General features: G+C 46.0%; 4 protein-coding genes across 4 annotated transcripts; 2 read left to right on the top strand and 2 right to left on the bottom strand.

Annotated features, from left to right (window-relative positions):
* Positions 1 to 2923: 2923 nt before the first annotated feature.
* Positions 2924 to 5835, bottom strand: AOL_s00054g323 (uncharacterized protein; the record flags this gene model as incomplete). Its single annotated transcript, XM_011121639.1, has 6 exons — positions 2924 to 4826; positions 4894 to 5060; positions 5142 to 5390; positions 5522 to 5628; positions 5709 to 5736; positions 5818 to 5835. 6 exons carry the CDS (start codon positions 5833 to 5835, stop codon positions 2924 to 2926), a joined length of 2472 nt encoding a protein of 823 aa, XP_011119941.1.
* A 3659-nt stretch (positions 5836 to 9494) lies between these two features.
* Positions 9495 to 10804, bottom strand: AOL_s00054g322 (uncharacterized protein; the record flags this gene model as incomplete). The annotated part of the gene is made up of 4 exons (XM_011121638.1): positions 9495 to 10010; positions 10122 to 10384; positions 10477 to 10689; positions 10762 to 10804. 4 exons carry the CDS (start codon positions 10802 to 10804, stop codon positions 9495 to 9497), a joined length of 1035 nt encoding a protein of 344 aa, XP_011119940.1.
* A 698-nt stretch (positions 10805 to 11502) lies between these two features.
* On the top strand, positions 11503 to 13467 carry AOL_s00054g321 (uncharacterized protein; the record flags this gene model as incomplete). The annotated part of the gene is made up of 1 exon (XM_011121637.1): positions 11503 to 13467. The coding sequence occupies one exon, from the start codon at positions 11503 to 11505 to the stop codon at positions 13465 to 13467; it is 1965 nt and encodes a 654-aa protein (XP_011119939.1).
* A 1280-nt stretch (positions 13468 to 14747) lies between these two features.
* On the top strand, positions 14748 to 20114 carry AOL_s00054g320 (uncharacterized protein; the record flags this gene model as incomplete). The annotated part of the gene is made up of 4 exons (XM_011121636.1): positions 14748 to 14971; positions 15038 to 15164; positions 15352 to 17337; positions 17406 to 20114. 4 exons carry the CDS (start codon positions 14748 to 14750, stop codon positions 20112 to 20114), a joined length of 5046 nt encoding a protein of 1681 aa, XP_011119938.1.
* Between the last annotated feature and the right edge of the window lie 703 nt (positions 20115 to 20817).

Raw genomic sequence — 20817 nt, 5'->3', positions numbered from 1 at the left:
GGGGAACCCAAGACCGGAGGGTAAGTTGAATCAAGTAAAGAAGATGGTGATGTTGTATAATGTATAATGTAATCAGTAGACCAAACCCTTCGAACCCAACAGCCTAGTATAAAAGACAAAAAAAAAAAAAAAAAAAATACAAAATGGACAAGGAATGATAATATATAAAATCAGATCAAATCGGCTTGTGATCGTGCAAGTATTGTAATGTAATGTATTGTACTGTACTGTGTAGGGATGTATGTCGGTATAATAACAATACGGGGATTTGGATTTGATGGGATGGGATGGGATGGGTCTCGAGAAAGCTTAGTGTTAGGGCCTCGGGACGAAACGCATCCGCTGAGTTCCGTGAGGGATTGAACTACTGACCGACTAGCAGCTGATTCCAGTCATTTCCAATAAAAGAGAAGAAGAAGAAGAAAAGAAGAAGAAGAAGAAGAAGAAGAAGAAGAAGAAAAGAGGACTTGCTGAGTAATATATACAAGTAAGTATATATATATATACTACTATCCCCAGAAGATGAAAAGGAGAAAAAAAGTTGGTCTGTAAGGATGTAATAGATAGATAGATAGAGCGAGAGAGTGAGAGAGAGAGCGAACGAGCAGCGACGGGTTGAAATCGAACGGGTTTCGGAGGACCCACAAGGGAATGTGATAAAATAAAGAGCCGAATAATTCGAATCGAATCGAATGCAGGAGAGCTTAGCTTTCAATCAACTGTACTATGTACCGTACCGCAGTGATACTCAATTAATTAGTAAGACCTGCCCTGGTTCGAGTTCTGGTTGAGGATCATGTAAGCAGCCTGCATGGCAAATAACAATTCTCCCGCTTCAATTCAATTCAATTCAATCGAAAGTACCCGTTACACTCCCAGTCCCATATTATTTCCATCCGCCTAATAAGACAAGTATATAAGTAGATAAGTAGTAGACAATAGTAAGTAAATAAAGAAGTATGTATACAATATAATTATAATTCTGAAAAAAAAAAAAAAGAATCAATCTGGAGGGGTCGGGCGGGGGGAAGCACAGAAGGTTATGTAAGAAATCCGACCCAGCTTCTAAACTCCGACCTCCGCTTTTAAACCTCAAAAAACTTCGAAACCTGAATACGCGTATTCCAGCAAATCGGATTCATCTCCCTTCTGAGCTATAATCTCTTGTATGTACTATGTCCATGTACCTTACGTACGGTGGTGTACTTACCTAAGCTATGTAAAGCTAAGCCCGCGGACCGGGCCCAAATTTCCCTAATTAATCAAATCCAAACTTCTTTTCTTCACATTACATACGCAGATATACGACGAACGAGCTACCCGTCAAGCTAAAAAGAATCAGTCAGGATGAATCAGATCATGTGCATCCATGACACCCCTACCTACTTCAAAAACAAAAAAAAGAAAAGATAGAAAAAAGTGGATCCAAACCGGCGTCGGACATCATTTCCACTCCGACATTTTCGTCCCCTTCTGGAGTTTTTCGGCCGGTTTAAAAGGTCCATTTGAACACCCGGGTCCGCGCGGTCCGGATTAACCATATCCCCCCCCTCAATAACTGATCTCATCAAAACGACCGACGGGACTTATGTTATACATCTGATCTGCTGCGCCCTGTTTTTTTTTTTTGTCTTTCTCTCCCGCTTCAAATCTTAAACAGGCCACGGTTGATTTTTTTTATATAAAATAAAATGAGGCTTTCATAAATCTCTAAAGATAGTATCTGTACTTCCTCTCGCTACCACTAGTTAGTAGTTCCTCTTTGTGTAGCGTGCGTACGCATTCCAGGCCTCCGTACCCACAAGACGAATTCGAACCAAAGCTATCTACCACGCTGTTAACATGCTATTCCCGTTCTCCCGGGTTCCAAAAAAACAAAACTAAACAAAAACGTCGTCGTTAACTAACTCCTGAACTTCGGATGATTCTTGCATTCCGCTATCCGTTTCTTACTAAGTATTTGCAAAGATACTTACGTAGGCGGGGGGGCTTCTGGAGTGGGAAACTAGGTTGACTTTTCTTTCTTTTAAACGCCCCTCCTTTCGCGCCCCGCGAAACGAAATGAAACGAATATTCCAATAGCCACGGCATGGGCATGGTAAGGTACGCTTCTATATACCTACTATACTATACTATTGGGGGAAAGAAACTGCCTAGCTTGCGAATCATCAATTGTGTGCCTAAGATAAGGTATCCGATAAAATATATGCCACGTTTATCATTTCCCATATTCCAATGCAAGGTTAAACTTCAATAACTACCTAAGAGTAAGTATATATCACGGACCACATGGAATGGAATGGAATTGAATGGAACGTCATGAGGCCTACGTAATAAGGCTTAATGATGAGGCAGAATTGTTTATGTAGGCAGTAAAATATGGTTTATATATTGCCCGCTTGGTATGATGGTATACGTAAAGTATCGGTAGTCTCGGGCCCAGGGGACGCAAGGATTGATGCATTGATTGATTGATTGTATTATGATAGTGGTGATATTACAATTTTTTTTCTTTCCTTCTTTTTTTGCTAGTAGCTTCCCCGTCGAGTTACTTAGCTAGTAAGAGATTAAAAGAAGAAAGAAATCGAAAAAAAGGGTTTTTGAATATGTTACACTTGAAGATGAAGATGATGAAGAAGGTAGGAAAGGAATATACGTAATACCGATGTGAAAATGAAAATGAAAATGAGGGAAAAGAAAGAAAATCCATAATCTGACAAACATTACAAGAAGAAGAAAATAGTCCAAATATCCAGATATTATGTTATTCCAAACAATGAGAAAGAGGAAGATAATAGTAGCCATACTGATGCCCGAACCCGTACCCGTTGTCCCATACCCATTCCCATATACCATACATACCCATATCATACTATACCATTATAATGTATTCATCATCATCACCACCACCGTCCTTCAGATATCAATGCACACCAACCATCACCATCTCCGCATCGATATCCTCAGGATCACTCTGCGTCCCAGCATCACTCAACTCCACCACATCCGTCTGCGTCGAACTAGAAGCATAAGTCCTCTCACTAAAAGTATTAACCGGCGATCCGGTCACCGACGAATTCCCCGAAGAAACACTCATCTCATGTCGTTTCCTATAAGCCGTGATATGGAAATCCTTCTCGGGAACCGGCATCGACGATGATACTAATTGTTGCTGTTGCTGTACCGACGATGCCGGTGATCGAGGAGATCCTCGGGTTAAACTCTGTGGTGATGGTGGACTTCTGTTTAGTAACTCTCCTGGTGCGTTTCTTAGTTCTGCTAATGATTTCATGGGATCCCAGTGCTGCTGGTCTGGAATCCCCTGCGCTGACGGGAATTTAGTCTCATCGTCCATCGCATGGCTTCTATACCCCCTCAGCGACTTAAACGGCGTCGGCGTAACCGAGATTTCAGGCGGCAGCAAACCCGTCGTCGAAGTTATCGTCGTCGTCGTCGTCGTCGTCTCATCGTCAAAATGTTCCCCGTCAGTCCTGAGGATTCTTTCGTCAGCACCGCGGATCTGAGGGTTAGGTGTCACATCCCCTTTTCGTACAGTTCTACGGGGTTGTGTGGATTGTTGGAAGGAAGCTACGTAGCGTTCTATGGACGGGATGCTATCCCATGCATTTGTTCTCGAGTAGCTATCCCATGCTGCCATCCCGCGGGCCGAGTATCCTCCTGCCGCTTCTTCGGTTTCGAATTCATCGTCCACGGAACCTGGGAGCGCGAGGGGAAGGGTTGGGGAGGGGCTTCCTTCGCCGGCGAAGACTCGGGTCGCCGGTGTGGTGTTACCGTGTTCCCATGGGAAGATAGGGGAAGGACGTGGGGAAGGTTGGGGTTTTGGTGGGACTTCGAAATTGAGGAGGTCCGTTGGTGGTGAGGCTACCCTCGGTGGGACGAAGAGTCCCGTGTCTTGTTTTGCCTGATCCCATTCGTTCTCGTAAAGTTGAGCTGGCCAGTTACTTGCCTCTGGTCGAGAATTTGGGGGAGGGGAGGATCTTCCGGCATCCCATTGTTGCATGGGGGCTTCGAATGATGGGGATTTCTTCTCCTTTGGTTCTGAGGCTTGTGGTTCTTCAGTGGTTGAGGGGATAGGGGGTAGTGGCAAACTATTTTCGATCCTGGCTGGGATCTCTTTGGAGAATCTTCGGCCTTGTTCTTCCCATTGCGGATGTACTGGTCGAGGTGCGTGGATTTGGGGTTGATAATGTTGCTGCTGCTGCTGCTGTCTCTGTGCGTGATAAGAGTAACTTGGTGGTGGTCCCTGTGTCTGCGAGTAAGCATTATATGGCAAATCTCGAGGCACGTACGGAACATGTTCTTTTGGTAGAAAGACCGGTGGTGGTGGTGGTGATTCCTGATGATGATGATGATAATGTTGCTGCTGTTGCTGCTGTTGCTGCTGCTGTGGTTGGTAGTTCTGAGGTTGATACTGATGCTCCTGTTGATTCCTGTGTCGCTCTTGCTTCGGCCCTCCCACCGGCGGCGGATGCCAAACCACGGGTTCATCTTTCCTCTCATCGAAACTCGTATGTTCCCGTCTAAAATTCGGATCATACTCGGTGGGCATAGGATTCGGTCTTTCAATCTCAGCTATCGTCAGCTGTTCACCCACCCCTTTGCTCAACCATGTCAAAGCCGGGTCTTGTTCCGTAACGGGTCTGTAGTGAGCATCCCAAATAGACCACCACCTTCCCAAAAGCTCACCGTATGCTGATGTGGTATTTTCTTGTCCTGCGTGTCGTCCAATGGCCCATGGTTTGTTGGAACCGATGAAGTGGGCCATCGTGATGCTGGAGCGGTAGTGGTTGTATGCTGGGGCGTATCTATATTTATTAAACTATTAGAATGCTATTCATGGAGTATAAAAGGATTGTAGGGGAGTGAACGTACTGGTAGTGCCCCGATGGTGTGACGTTATAAACGAACGAGAGTCTATTCCAATTTCTAAAGTACTCGTTCAGCAAACCCTGATCAGCACCATCGAATGATATCCCCCTGTTTGCAAGATTGAGTAAGCCGTGATATGTCCCCAGATCCGGCTTGAGTACCATGACACCCTATATAATCACCACGAAGATTAGCCACTCTCCTAAGAGAATCAATTGAACAAGATCAAAGATGCGGATAGAATAACCTACGCTATTAAAACAATCCGGCCACCCAATATCCGGCGCCGCCGCAAACTTTTCTTTGGTCTCGAACAGTTCCTCGGGTGCCCTCAAAGCAACCACATCAGCATCAATATACACAATCTTTTCAAACTGCGTCATCCTCCACAGATGGATCTTAGTAAACGCCGACGATAGATCCAACCGATCCATCATTAACAAGTTCCCATGCGACTTATTGGTTATTCGGTCCACGGGAATAATGTAATCGTATATCCTCTATTTTTTAATTTTTTTTAATTAGCATTATGTTTTTTGTAAGTAAGTGGTGATGCAGTGATAAAAGTTTGGGGTAACAGATGCATGGCGGGGTAGATGCATATGTGCATGTATGGGGTAAGTGGGGTTACCTTTAACTCTTTCATAGTGGCTTCACTCAAAAAATCTTGAGTTACCAGAATCGCCAGTTTTCTGGTCGCCCCGCCATCGCGGAGCGAATGTGCGAGTACCTGTGCGCCTGTGAATCATACAATGGGTCAGTATATATTTATGGCTTAGAAGGGGGGGTATGGTGGGGTGTATCGATAAGGGTCGTACCTGGCAGGTAGCCATCCGTCAATAGCATCTATTCCCCAAAATAAAATTAGTTATTGCTATTAAAAAAAAAGCCATTGCGAATGAGGAAGATAAATATTAGAATACGTACAGTACAATAAACCTCCATCTTGACCGTTGGTACTCGATCTCTGTCGAGAGGTTTTTTTTGGTGAACGGGAAGGAAAACGTAAGTGGGAAAGCTTAGTCTCGGCAAGAGAAACCGTTGAAGCTTTTTAAGCTTAAGCTCTTTGCTGCTTGGTTGCTTGCTTGCTCAGGGCTGCAGGGCTACTGCTCAATGCCCTTTCTTTTCCTTTTCTATCTTTCCCCTGGACAAAGAGAAAGAAAGAACAGAAAAACCCCTCTCGATAGCAGAAAATGCCTAAAATCCGATACTCATGCTGATAAAGAGTATGATATTTTTTTTTTCCGCTTGTGAAGCAATTTACCCGGATATTTCGCTGGGGGTGCCAGTCGGAGTAAATGGGAAGAGAATAGAGAGAAGGCGGTATGTCGTCAGAGTGGGTCGAGTGATTGGTGAGATGCCGCCACTGAGCCGTATTTGGTACTCTTCCTGATTCGCCCGTTCGTTAGTTAACCCAACGTCTTCTGCAGAAACACTGTACGACCTTTGAGCAGAATCGACCAACCTTTCCAATTTAAATCAAGAAGATAGTTAAGAAGGGAAAGAAGAAGAGGAAGAAGATAATGAAGAGAAAGAAGAGAAAGAGTTTTTTTTTTTGTTGGGAAGAAAGATGGAGGGTAAGAAAGAGGGAGGATGAAGAAAGAGAGTAGAAAAAAAGAGGTAGAAGTGCGAGAACCCGGAATGATATGACCTGACAATGCAATGAAGTAAAATAAAATAAAAAGCGGCGGCAGGCCTAATAAACAATCAATCAGTATAAATTATTAATTATGATGAGATGCGACTCGTATGTAACCGCGATATCGGTGGAGTTCTTCTTCTTCTTCTTTTTTTTTTCACCAGTTAAGTTTGAGGAAGGGAAATGGAAAGGGATTTCAAAAGGGAAAGGGAAGAGCGGGAACTAAATTATCACGATACTTTTTGATAATAGAATTCAAAATAAAAGACAAGAAGCCCGCTAGGCCAGGCTAGTGGCAGTTTATTTTAATTTTTTTATCCCTCGTCCTGAGTATAGTATACTATCGCATTTTGCATTTGAATTTGGGGGTGACCATGGGATGGGATGGATGGATGGATGGATAACGGTACGTACTAGAGTAGACTAGACCGGACTGTAAGTACTGGTTAGTGGGATGTCGATTGATAACAACGGGCGCCACTTCTTCGTAATTGTTCCCGTTCGATGTAACCGACAGCGGTACGAATGTATAAACGAATATACCAAATTTAGAGGAGGTATATCAAGTTTAATACCGCATGCAAAATAGCTATAGTTGTGTGATTGATTGATTGATTGATTAATATAATTCGCGAATGATATGATATGATATGATATGATATGATATGATATGATATGATATAATGCTGGTAAAGTCGTGGTGATAACGACTTGTAATAGGTAGAAACTTAATAGCGAAACGTTCCGATTGCGAAATATTTAAATATTCGCGCGATATAGCTAAGATAGATAGATACTTCGAATAGATTTATAGAATTGAATAGAATAGAATTGAAGCAAAGACAGAGAGAGTTAAAAGTGAACAGAGAAAAGAATGAAGGACGTGACAGGCAATAGCACATAAGTAAGTACCTATGATCAATTGTATAACGACTGGCACGGTTCTTGAATTCCGCGCTGATACTTATGATACATGAAAAATGATACGAAGCTTGATTCTTTTCGATACCCTGCAGCGCTCGGGTTCCTCAGCTTCTTTTCCTTCTTCTTCTTCTTCTTCTTCTTCTGCTGTTTCTCTTATTTTCTTTTCTTTTTCTTTCGCTCGTTAATTCTCACCATGCCTCAGAGACACGGCAGGAATGACAGGGTTTTGGTTCAAGACGAAAAAGCTAGCCAGGGAAGCAGGGAAGGGGAAGGGGAAGGGATAAAGAAAGGGAAGGGAAAGAGGGGGTGGAAAGGGAAATATGGGAATCCGATATTCCTTCCTTCCTTTGACCGGCCGGGTTAGATCCTCAACGGTTCGGCCAAAGCTGCAGTTTATCTTTTTCTCATCAAACATCTTCAGAAATATGTCGAAGCGGGATGACAAAAGCCAGGGCCTGTTTCCGAAATTCGGCACTAAGCTAAGTTGTGACGTCCGGATTCCGAGAACTCTTCCACCCATTATCTCTTCCGACCGGTATAATATACATACTAGCTACGGAGTGTAGGTATGTTGGGTTTGAAGTTTCAGCGAACGGGCCGCTCGGAGCATGCATTAATATTCGCGATTGATAGTGTGTGGTGGTGGTGGTGGTTCAAATCCCTCGATTCCAATTCCAACGATCCAATTAATATTAATCTCCCCTGCGAGACAAGTTGAAAAAAAATACATGTACATGTATCATACACCAAATAAGAAGTATGCATACGAAGGGATCATATCAAAGGAGAATTCCATAACCCTTCGCATCTCAGGATTCCCAACTTGGTTGGACCGGTTTTAATTTTTTGAGCAATTATTTCCACCTTATAATTATCCCCCCAGTATCAAAACCATTCCCCTCAGTTCGGGTCAGTTCAATTCAATTCAGTTCAGTTCAGTTCAGTTCCTAATCCAACCAAGAAAATAAACCGATTACAGCTGTGTATATCAGTATATACTTACCTAGATTACGTACTTACACACGGCATCCCGAGCTCTATCGCGCGCGCTGCACAATGCAAGAGCCGGCCTGTGCTTCCATCCATAACATCCATACATTGCATATCTAGTGCATACTTCTTATCCTCCCCTCCTTCTTCCCTGTCAATTGCCGTTGCGAACACTAGTTTCTATTCTCTCCCTTGTTCCCCGCAACGTTAACCTTCGTGCACGCGCATTAGCTCGTATGTAGATGTAAATGTAACTTGTAGAGGCAGATGCAGGTGCAGCTTGGTCGTGATTGGTACATACGGTACATACGGTACACACATATACATCAAAGACGTCACGTACTAAACAATTCCCGCTATCTACAAGATCCCCGCATATGCACTACACTACCGCACTACTTGTGTGTATACCTGCTAGCGTGCAGAACTAGTGTCGGTGCAGTGCACTGTCCTACAGTAATTTGATATTAAATCAAATGGCTGATTGATGTGATTCAGCTTGGATATTTAAATATCAATGTTTGGAGTATTCCGTGCTCTTTAAAATTTGCTACTTGCAATTCTAAGTGTAATATAATGCTCTTTCCATTTTCTCGTTCGTAATTAATCGATCCAAAGTAATTATAATTCTTCCTGCTTATATACTTTATACCGAAAGTACCCCCACGCAGAACGGCCAGAACCAGATCTTGGGATTCCATCCGCCACACGAGATAAATCATATATATATATAGCAAGGTTCGTAGGTATTTTCCTGATCTCTGAATATGTGAAAATCTAGCTATCTAGGCACCAAGAATGTGTCCTTTTTGCTATTTCCTGCTAATCACATTCTTCGAATATTCGGTCCCGCCATGTGTCACCCCTGTCATCCAAAAAAATCCCCATATCTTGAAAAAGAAAAATCAAAATCAATCAATCAATCAATCAAAAATATCTAAAAATGGAATAGTCTATTATATACCTCTAATAAAAACTATCTAAAAAAATAAAATATAAAAAATATAAAAAATATAATACACAAAATATATATAAAAAAAAGAGGGTTTACTTAAGTATTCAATGGCGACATCTTATCCGCCTTCTCCACAACCCCCATCACAACCTCCCAAAACCTATCAACATTCAACTTCATCCCAACCTTCACCTTAACCCCTCCACCACCAACCCCACAATCCCCCAGCACCTGTTTCCCCTCATGTTCCATAACCCCCTCATCAACCCCCACCATAACCGTCTTACCCATCTCCTCTCCGTTACAAATAACCTTAATCCCCGTCTCCACATATTCGAACCCCATCCCGAAGCTCTCGTCCATCAAAGCGGCTACGGCAATGGGGTCGTGTAGAGGTGGACCTTCGGTCATGTCGAATACTCTGATGTAGGTTTCGGCGAAGAACATTAGGAGTTCGTATAACATTGTTCGGAAGGTTGATGGGGTTGAAGTCAGGGTTTGGCGGACGGAGGTGGTGACCAGGACGGTGTGGGTTAGGTCTAACGGGGAGAGGATGATTTTGTTGGAGAGAGAGGGGAGGGTGAAGATTGAAGCTGCGGATTCGGGGTCGCACTTTATTTTTATATCAACCAGCAATTAGCATCTTTACCCTATATACTTACTTTCTTACTTACTTACTTACTGCTTAAGAAGTAAGTATGGAATAGAGAGAGGAAGACATACGTAGATATTAAACTCAGCACTCTTGGTGATATTCCCCAAGGTGAACCCCCCTCCCATGATGGAAATGGTTTTGATATGTTCAGCGGTTTCGGGAAACGCAGCGAAGAGCAGAGCGGCGTTTGTCAATGTTCCCGTGACGACCAAAGTACATGTGCCCCGTTTGGTGGACATAATGGCTTTGCGCATGGCTTCGACGGCCGGTACCGTCTGAGGTTTTCGGGTCGGAGTGGGCAGAAGGGTTGTTCCGTCGATACCAGTGTCTCCTATTTATTTGTTCATTCACTGTTTAGTATCTCCACCTCCTAATACTGCCTTTATATTGGATATTGATGTAGGATTGGGAAGTATATAATACCATGGATATCGGGAGCATGCACGGCAGGGCGCATGAAGGGTTTATTGGCACCCGGGTAGACGGGCACATCGGGACGACCGATGGCGGTGAGGATTGATAAGGCGTTGTTGGTGACCTTCTGTAGGGAGGAGTTGCCGTGGATTGTGCTGATGCCCAGGAGATCGAAGGATGGGTGTAGAGCGGTGATGAGGATGGCGAAGGCATCGTCGTGGCCTGGCAACGGTAGATACTATGTCAGCTATCATATATAATAAGATATCAGATAGATAGATACTTGGTAGGTACCTGGGTCGCAATCCAGCCAGACGGGGATTCTTTCCGGGGCCATTCTCTCTTTTTTTTTAATCTGAGGAATCTGGGGATAGTAGAAGTGTAATATGGGGTATATCGATAAGTACTGATAGATGGTAGTTGATGGGAAGGTAGTGGTTTTATATGTTATCCAACCGGATGAGGCGGAATGAATACTTATATTAAATATCAAGACAAGCTCCAATTAGAATCAGAATCAGAAGTAGAAGTAGAAGTAGAAGTAGAAGTAGAAGTAGAAGTAGAAGTAGAAGTAAAGTTTATCGCCAAACTGATCAGCTGAACTATAAACGAAAAAGAAAGGAGAAGCTGATGTCTTACATCTTTCTTTCTTTCTTTCTTTCTTTCGTTCTGTTCCTTCTTTTCTTTCTGGGTTCTACCTGGATCGAGCTGCTGCTTCAGATGCTAGTTTCAGACCGTCCGAACAAAGCAGGTCCCCCCCGCCAAATGCAACGACCGGGCTCCATCCATGCATCGCTGCTGCCACGCGCTCTTCGGCCCTGGTTCGACTTGACCTGACAACACCAACCAAGCAAGCAAGTGCCATGGCCCAGAATGCCGCGCAAACCTCCCAAGAACCTGCGGAGGACCATCCGAACCACCCCCCTTCTATTCAAACCCCCCAAAAATATAGAATAGAATGACGTCGACCCCGTCACCGCCATCACCGTTTTCGCTGCTGCTGCTGCTGTCGTTTTTGATGTCCGCGTCCTCATCATGGCTTTCTTCCCCTGGCATATGAAAGTCCACTCGAAGGAAGAAAAGGAATTGCGTCGTGCAATCCTCGATTTCTACGGCATCCTAAACGTTTTCACAACACTCATTATCATCCCCACCGTCGTCTGCTGGTTCGGACATGTCTACCGTTACAACCTCGTTGTTATCAAACAACAAGAAGGAGGAGAATACCAAAGGAAGACAATATACTCCAGGTTCGCACGGTTCGTGTACTTGTCGCATTGGTACCTCGGTCGTCCCTTGTTCGGAGCCAGATGGTTGGGATCTCGCAAATCTTGGTTGTTGGGATTTCTATGGATCGGGTTTATGGGATTTATGAGTATTTCCGATACCGGGGATGATTACTTCCACCTCACCAAACGATTGGGTCATATCGCCACTTCTCTACTTCCTGCGCAATATCTACTGTCTTCACGGTTTATACTCCAACAGACGTCCATATTAAGTTATCAAACCCACGAGACTTTGAATAAAGCACACAGATGGCTCGGACGGACGATATACACTCTTCTCACCTTCCATGGGATCCTGTATACCAACTATTTTGTCACAACGGACAGGATCCATAGGTTCCTTAATTGGGATGTGATCTTTGGGTTGTTGGGGTTAATCATCATGAATACGATGTTCATCGCCAGTCTTCCGAAGTATAGAAGGGTGGCTTATAAAACTTTCTTCAGCGTTCATCAGTTGTTGAGTGTTTTGGTATTACCGGTTGCGTGGGTTCATGTTTATGATACCGGACGGTATGTACTACTTGTCGGGGTGGTGTATATTATCGATCGCGTCGGAAGGTATTTTTTGACGAGAGAGTTGAAAGTTAAAGTCACGGCTGTATCTTCTACGGCATTGGATTTGAGGGGAACGGCGGGTTGGATGGTGACCGATACTACCAATAGTACCACTACTGCTACCACCACCACCACCACAACGGGAATGGGATCAAAAGCTAAGAAAGTCGCTCCCGGAAGTCATTTTTACATCTCCGTACCAAGCATGGTACAAAGCCGAGGAAACCCTTTTACCTTATCCAGTGTGGACGAAGAAAGCGGAGAAGCCAAATTTTTGGTCCGAGTCAGAGACGGGTTTACGAGAGAACTCAAGGAATCGGCATTAGACGCCAGTTTGAATATGATGATCGAAGGACCTTACGGGATTGCCAAAGTTTTCCCCGGGTTTGGATGGTTCGATTCTTTTTTGTTTATTACGGGGGGCATAGGGATTACAATGACTTTGAGCGTGTTAAGGGAATTGGTGGTGGAGATTGAAGAGAGTGAAAGGGTGGAGGAGAAGGTGGGGGTTAGGTTTGTGTGGGCGGTTGGGGGGACTGATGATGCTGCATGGCCGCTATCGGAGCTCTTGAGGGCCGGACCGACGAGGTGTAGGCCTGAAGTTGATATTTATATATCAGGTTCGAAGGGAGAAGGGGATTGGGAAAGTGGAAATGATGAAGGAGAAGACAACGAAGAAGAAGATAAGGACGACGGGGGGAGACCATCGATGGAATTGGATGAATTGGTCGGAGGGGATTCACAGAGTTTATTACCTACGACGGAACCTACACATCGCCACCACCGCCACCGCCAATCAGCGACGAATAATGATAATGGTAATCTGCATAATAACGATAACAGCGACAGCATGAACAGAAGAAGGGTCATAAAGGAAGAAGAGAAGAAAAAGATGGAAAAAGAAATCGAATCATTAAGATATCGATACGCCAGGACACAGATAACACCTCGGATACAAACGGGAAGGCCGAATTTGACGAGGATTACGGAAGAATTCTGTAGGGATCATGCGAGGGGGACAAACCAGAAACAGAAGAGGATTGGGGTGTTCGTGTGTGGACCGGAGGGGATGGGGGTGGATGTGAGGAGGGCTCTGGAGAGGTATTATACGGAGAGTGTGATTTGGGTGTGGGATGAGAGGTTTGGGCCATAATACACATACGTACAGACATACATACATCCACCCGAGTACATAGTACACAGCAATATCAGATTTTATAATATAGTTTATACACGGTAAACTAATTAATACCCAGGTATAATTAGAATTATAGTTATAGCAGGGTATGTGTCCATGGATATTTTCTGAGATCGTAAAGCGGAACCCACCGAATCAGGATTGGTTGGTGACAATGTTGCGGGTACCTTTTTTGAATCAAAAAACTGGTCCGTGCTTGGCAAGGCAGACTCCCATTCCTCGAGAACTCTTATTAGTCTGATCCAATTCAGTCACACATACATACTACATACATGTAATCTGTATGTAGGTAGGTATGTCAGTATGTATATACTTAATGCAGCAGTCAGTCAGTCAGAATTAAAGAGGGTCTCGATCAGATCCTGTTCGACTGTTTTCTTTCCTTTTCTTTTCTTTTTTCCCTGATTTCCTTCTCGGACTTCAGAGAAACCGAAGTACTTTCTGACATACAGTCCATCTGCTATCTCAGCATGTACTCTACTTAAGAACGGCCCTGCATTTGTCTAATTTAATTTAATTTCTTTACTTTCTTCCTCTCTTCTTCCTCTTCTTTTTTTCCCTCTCCTTCTTCTTTTTTATCCCTTCCATTGAATGTTATTATATTATATTCTACGTGCATGCGGATAAGCAAAAGAGGAAGCTTGGCTGCTGTTTTATAATCCTGTGGATTGCTCTGACACTGCTCCGAAACAACATATTAACATTCAACCACCTTTTCCTTCTCCCAAATTACTAACCAGACACAACAACAACGCCAAACATTAGCAACCATCACCACCATCATCACAACCACCACCACCACAACCTCTACTATATACCATACCATCTACATTAAACTTCACACCTTCACTTAACTCCCTCCAGGAGCACTATATACTAACCATCTAGTCATATATATCTCCCGGATAAAAAGCCGAGACAAAAAAGCTCTCCCGAGTTCCTGTTAGATTAGTTAGATTTCCAACCATCAGTCCGTCGTCCGATTAAACCTCTCTTCCTCGAGTACCGTGTCTCGCCTCGTCTTGTCCCGTCTCGTCTCGTCTCTCGTCAGTCGAGTCACTACCACAACTACCACCACCACATATCAACAAACCCCAGTCTGTCCTCATATGATATAGTCCGTTTCATAACCCGTACAGGAGAACGACGACGATAATATAAAACTTCCTCCTCCGGTGGCCGCTTCGGGCCGGGCCAAAAAAGAAAAGGAAAAAGAAGGGAAGAGGAAAAAAACCATGAATCAAGCAGGCCAACTCCCTCCTGGCATGATGGCCGGAATGCAAATGTCCGGTGGTCAAGCGGCGGCGGCAGCAGCAGCGGCAGCCGCTCAAGGAGGAGGAGGAGGACCTCAAGTTGCTCTCGCCCAGATCATGGCCAAAATAAAATCTCAACCTATTCCTCAAGGCGGTTGGCAGGCTGAGATGCCTCTCGGTGAACGTGCCATGATAGTTAGCCAGATGTACGCTTTCAAATTGCACTTCTTTTTTTTTTTTTTGTTTTGGGACCGCCGCATAATACAAACCAGGCCTGCTGATCATCCCCCCCCAAGTGCTAGTTCATTGCGCCTAGTTCAGAGTAATATGGAAGCCCCGCACGCCGTGAAAATGGCCGAGGCTTTCGAGGATCATACATTCCGAAGTGCAAATTCCAAAGTTCGTAGCCTTATTCCTCTCTCTCTCACTCTCACTCTCCTTCCGGATTCAAAATTTTTTCGTTCTCATCTAAATTCTTGGCCATGTTTTTTTTCTTTTTTTTTCTTCTTCTTCTTCTTGCTTAAAGCCTCGTTAGAATGGCACGCTGACTTGAACGCAAAACATCGCGTTTTTTTCATGTTAACAGGCTGATTACATTGGCGCCTGTCGGGGGAAGATGCAGCAGATCCAAGAAACTCGTATGCGGAAACAAGCAGATAATGAACAACATCTTCGAGATCTACAGTTCCTCAGTCGTAACCCTCAGATGGCCGCCCAACAACAGCAGCAGTTGCTGCTCGCCCAGAGGATGGGCATCCAAGCCAACCAGATGGAACAGCAACAACAGCAATCTGGAATGTCCGGTTTAATGCCCCAGAATATCAACATGGCCGCCGCCATGGCGAACCCGACGTTACAAGCCCAGATGGCCATGGCCGCGCAAGCACAATCAGGTCTCATCCAAGGAGGTCCTCAACTCGGCCAACCGCAGCTCCAGAACCCGCTTCACCAGTACCGTGGCATGCCTAAAGACCAAGCTATCGAACACCTGGCGCGTACCATGATGCAACAGGCCCAGCCGCAACACATACAGACTATCATGGGACAGCTCGGGGGACTGACGGAGGAACAGAAGGCTCAATGTGAACGTCTAAAAATATCGCCTTTAGAGTTGTTCTTCAGGAATGCCGCTGCGAAGAAACTTCTGCAAAACCAGGCTATCCCACCTGGTGCTCTGCAGGGTGTACCCGGTGGCGGGAACCCACAGCAGCTTACTCCACAGCAGCAAATGGCTGCAAACCAGCAGCAGCTCGCAGCACGGCAGCAACAGCTGCAGCAGGCCGCTCAGCAGCAGAGATTGATTGCTGCCCAGACTGCGGCACTCGGCAGAGGCCAAAACCTCGGCCAAGGGCAGCAGCCGTTTGATAATAAGGCGTTCATGAGTGACTTCCAATCATATCTCAAGCAGCAGCAGCAGCAGCAGCAACCTGCTGTCACACAGGCCGAAGCTATGGGGCAAAAGCCTCCACAGGCCAGACCAGGGATGCCGAATGTCACCATGCCACCCGGTTCGGTGCCACCCCAGGGTACTCCGCAGTCTGCCCCTACCCCCCTGCAGCAGCAGCAGCTCATTCTGCTACAAAGGCAAGCTCAAGCTGCACAGGCTGCTCAGAGGATCGGGCAACAACCACAGCAACCACAGCCTTCTCCGCAACAACCGCAGCCTCATCTTGTGGGGCAGCATCCTTCTCCACAACTAAACTTACTCAATCAAACACACAGACCTGGTTCTGCTGCCAGTCAGCAAGCGCAAGCTGCCCAGGCTGCTCAAGCGGCTCAAGCCCAGCTTAACCAAGCTAGAATGGCGGAATTACAGCAGCGTCAAGCCCAACTACAGCAGCAACAGCAAGCGCAGGCCGCGGGTCTACGTCCACCTGGGAGCTTTACCGTCCCTGCTGGGTTTCCTATTCAAAATTTCCGAGATCTGCCACCAGACAAGTTGCAGCATCTCATTCAAAGTTTCCAAGCTAAGCAAGCCGCTCAGGCACAGGCTCAAGCCCAAGCTCTAGCCCAACAGCAAGCTGGTCAGAACTCTGCAAATCTACTACAGCAACAGCAACAGCAGGCGGCCCTTGAAGCCCAGAGAATTAGAAATGGGATGGGAGGCACATCGGCACAGCAGATCCAAGCTGCCCAAAATGCTTTGTTGCAAAACTTATCCGGCGGTCAGCCTCTTGGATTAACCGTCGAACAGGCTCAGAAGCTTCAGGCGCAAAGAGCGGCAAACTTACGAAACCTCCAACTTGAGCAGCAGCAGAAGTTGGGCCTCAAACCTCCACAGCCGGGACAACAACATCCTGGACAGCCGGGACAACCTGCTCAAGCTCAGCAGCCCGGCCAACCGGGGCAACCGGGGCAGCCTGGGCAGCAGCAGCAACCCCAGAGGCCACCCCCGATGCCGGTTCCCGACATTCAGTTCCCGCCTAGCTTTGATGGGATCAAGTTCCCACAAACAGCGGTTGCATATATCAAACGTCAGTTTCCGTCGATTGATATTCCGGTCAATAATCTTGCAGATTGGGGTGCGTTCAAGGCATGGGCGAAACAGGTTAATCCAGATTTGGCGACTAGGGTATGAATCCAACCGTGCTTCCAAAATATGAGTTGAAAGAGAATATATACTAACAAAGATGATTTTAGGTTCGGTCATTGCATTTCCTGCATGTTCAAGAAATGTCAAAGAAGTTTGTTGGACCGATGCAAGCTCACTATCAGGAGTTTGCTACTCGGGTTAATACTCTACGACAAGCTCATCTTCAACAAGCTCAGGCGGCTGCCGCACAACAGCAGCAGCAGCAACAGCAGCAAGTGAATATGTCACCACCTAAACCACCGGCTAAACCGACGGCTGCGCCCACACCAAAGATGGCACAGCAGTCGATTGAAGGTGGGAGGGTGACGCCGAATACTGCTCAGCAACAACAGCAGCAGCAACAACAACAGCAGCAGCAGCAGCAGCAGCAGGCCGCTAATTCAAGGGGCCTTAAGAGATCCGCTCAGGCTGATGAAGCCGCTCCTACGGCAGCTTCTAATGCCGCCCAGCAGCAGGCCCAGCAGCAGGCTCAACAGCAGGCTCAACAGCAAGCCCAACAGCAGGCCCAGCAACAAGCCCAGCAACAAGCCCAGCAGCAAGCCCAGCAGCAACAGCAGCAGGCGGCCCAGCAACAGCAGCAGGGACAACAGGGACAGCCGCCTGGAAAGCCCGGTGATTGGCAGACGTTCTTGCAAAGGCTAATGGTTATGCCGCCGGATATGCAAGCTCAACTCATCAATCAGCCAAGAATGGCACAACTTCCTCCCGAGAGAAAGATGGACATTCACAAGGTGATCGCTATGAGTAGGGCGAAGCTCGCTCAACAGGCTCAAGCTGGAAGACCAAATGCTATCCAGCCCCCGGCCCCGGCTGCTGCTCAACCACCAACCCAGGCCCAAAATCAAAATCAAAACCAGAATCAAAATCAGGCTAAGCAACCTGAACCTGCCCCAGCAAGGCCACCTACGGCCCAAGGGGTTCAACAGAAGGCTCCGGCAGCACCACAGGCTGTTGCTCCAACTGCAGCAGGCCCTCAAGGCGCCCCCGCGGCTCAGATGGATCCTACAAAGCAGCTCTTGAAGAACAAGGAACAAGTTCATTTGATCCGACAAGAAGAAACCCAAAAGGCATTGGCACGGCCGATTATTCAGATGAGCGAGGAGGTGAAAGCAGTGACTAGGCAAGCTGTTAAAGAGGTATCATTGACTCTCGTCAGGATGGAGCAGTGGATCCCGATGTTCTTGATGCTCTTACCCTCTGAACGTATCGTGAGAGAGCTCTTCCAAACGAGAGCCGTAGTGGCTACTCAGTTTGAAGATACCCATTTCCAGACACCGAAGGAGAACTTTACCATTACACCTGATGAGCTCGACGCTGCCAAGTCACAGATTCTTCGATACTTCAATTACGTGAAGGCTCAAGTGCCCAAGTTGAACGAGCAACGTATGAAGCAGGGTCAACCCCCAATCCCCATGGGAGCCGTCCAACAACAACAACTTCAGCAACAAAAGCAGTTCCAGCAAGCACAGAACTTGCACGTTCAACCACCTGCTGCTAAAGCTCCTGTCCCTAACCTCACTCAAACTGATCTCTCGGCTCAATCTCTGCAACAACAGCAGCAGCAGCAGCAGCAACAGCAACAGCAGCAACAAAAGCTCCCCGTTCAGAATCTTCAGCAACCAACCAACATCCCTCATTCCGCTGCTGCTCACAAGGTTGCAGCTCCTCCTGCTCCTACAGCTCCCCTACCCCCCGCCGCGCCTTTCAACCTCGGCCAGATTCCTCCTAGAAAGAAAGCTAAGCAGGGCTCCGAGTCTCCTTCGTTTCCCAAATCAGCACAACCTGACCCGAAGGCCCAGTCTCAAGCCATGGCTCAGGCGGCAGGACAGAAAGGTGTTCCAGGGAAAGGTACCCTGCCAGCTCAATACACCCACCTTTGTATTGTCAAAGCCTGCGAATACCATACCAAAGGTTTCCAAAACCAGCAAGACCTCCTTCGCCATCTTAAAGAAGATCACAAGGATGCCGTTGCTGGGCATATGAAGCAACCACAAAGTGAACCTCCAAAAGTTCTGACCCCACAAGACCTCCAAGCTCTTAGAGAGAAACAGGAGCGTATGATCGAGGAGAGGAACAGGACGATCACTAACCCACTCGAGTACACGCTCGGGAGTGTTGCTGAAGCCTTGGGTTTGGCCAGAGATGGAACAAGGAAGGCTAAGGAGGATAAGCAGGAAGAGGTCAAAGATAAGGAAGCTGCTGCTGCCACCGCTAAAGCTCCTACCCCTAGGACCTCAACGCCACTCACCAAGACTCCTTCCAAGGCTGCTCCGACCCCATCTGGTATCCAGTCTTCTCCACCTCGCCCTGTGGAGGTTAAGGAAGAGAGGCCAACCAGCCAGCCAACTCCACCATTCAGCGGCTGGGACGACTCCATGATCAGTCCAACAGTCATCCAACAAGCCTTCGAAGGACTCAATGAGATCACAGACCTTGTCATCGACCAAATCGACATCAGTATGATCCTGACTCCCGATGACGGTGACGACTTGGATGAGTCCGGCGAGAAGCTTCCTGGCACTCCACCATTTGGCACCGCAGGTATCCCCGAAGCTAGAAACGGTGGGGACGCGTTGGCCATGAGTGAGGAAGAGATGAAGGACTTTGAATCTTGGAATCCATTTGGTATTCGCAACTCTGGGCCTCGTGGGTTGGTCGAAGATATCGACTGGGAGTTGGTTGATGCGCCTGGAACTACTAGTGGGAGTAGCACTCTCAGCGGCTGGGACAACAGTTTCTTTGAGATACGATCTTAAGGATTTTGTTCTTTACGCTCTAAGCATATCGATATACTCTTTAGCCTCACCGCTTCACGCCTATTATCCATATTTAATTCTTTTACGACCACCACCACCATTTCGATGAACGAAGTCTTCTTGTTTACATAGAAGCGTCTTTACTCACTATTACTTCTAACGTGTTATTTCCAAATTACTACCTTCTATTACTCCTATCATTTACGTTTTTCTTCTTCTTCTCTATTCTTGCATGTTTTACGGCAGTTGGATAACAAAAACCAATAACGGGCAAAACGGGTCTTCTTTTTATTCTTCTTTTTACTCTTTTCCTCTTCTTTTCGGTTTGCGTTATTCTTTTTGCTTTATTTCATCAATTTGTTGTTTTTTTTCCTATTTCTTCTTATTCTTATTCCACGCGTATCAAAGGGCGTTAGCGGAGGTTTATTCATTTATTTACGGCGTTGATTGCTAACCTTGTCTTTTTTTTTTCCCTTTCTCTTTTTTCTTTTTATCAGCTTGATTTCTGTAGTTTTAAATTTTTATTCTTTTTTTATATTATTACTTATGAAGGGCGTGGATGACAATGAAAAGATGTTCCTGGCGGTTGGGACGGAAGATTTATTATTATTACTTGAGTATGTTGCATGCATGTATAGTGCCTTTCCATTCGTGAATTCATGAACCTATAGAGTATAGTGTGTGTAGCCTTGAATCTGTGAGT

This window comes from Orbilia oligospora, assembly GCF_000225545.1.
Source record: "Orbilia oligospora ATCC 24927 unplaced genomic scaffold scaffold00054, whole genome shotgun sequence".
Taxonomy (NCBI): Eukaryota; Fungi; Ascomycota; class Orbiliomycetes; order Orbiliales; family Orbiliaceae; genus Orbilia; species Orbilia oligospora.
This window is presented reverse-complemented; position numbering and strand designations above follow the sequence as displayed.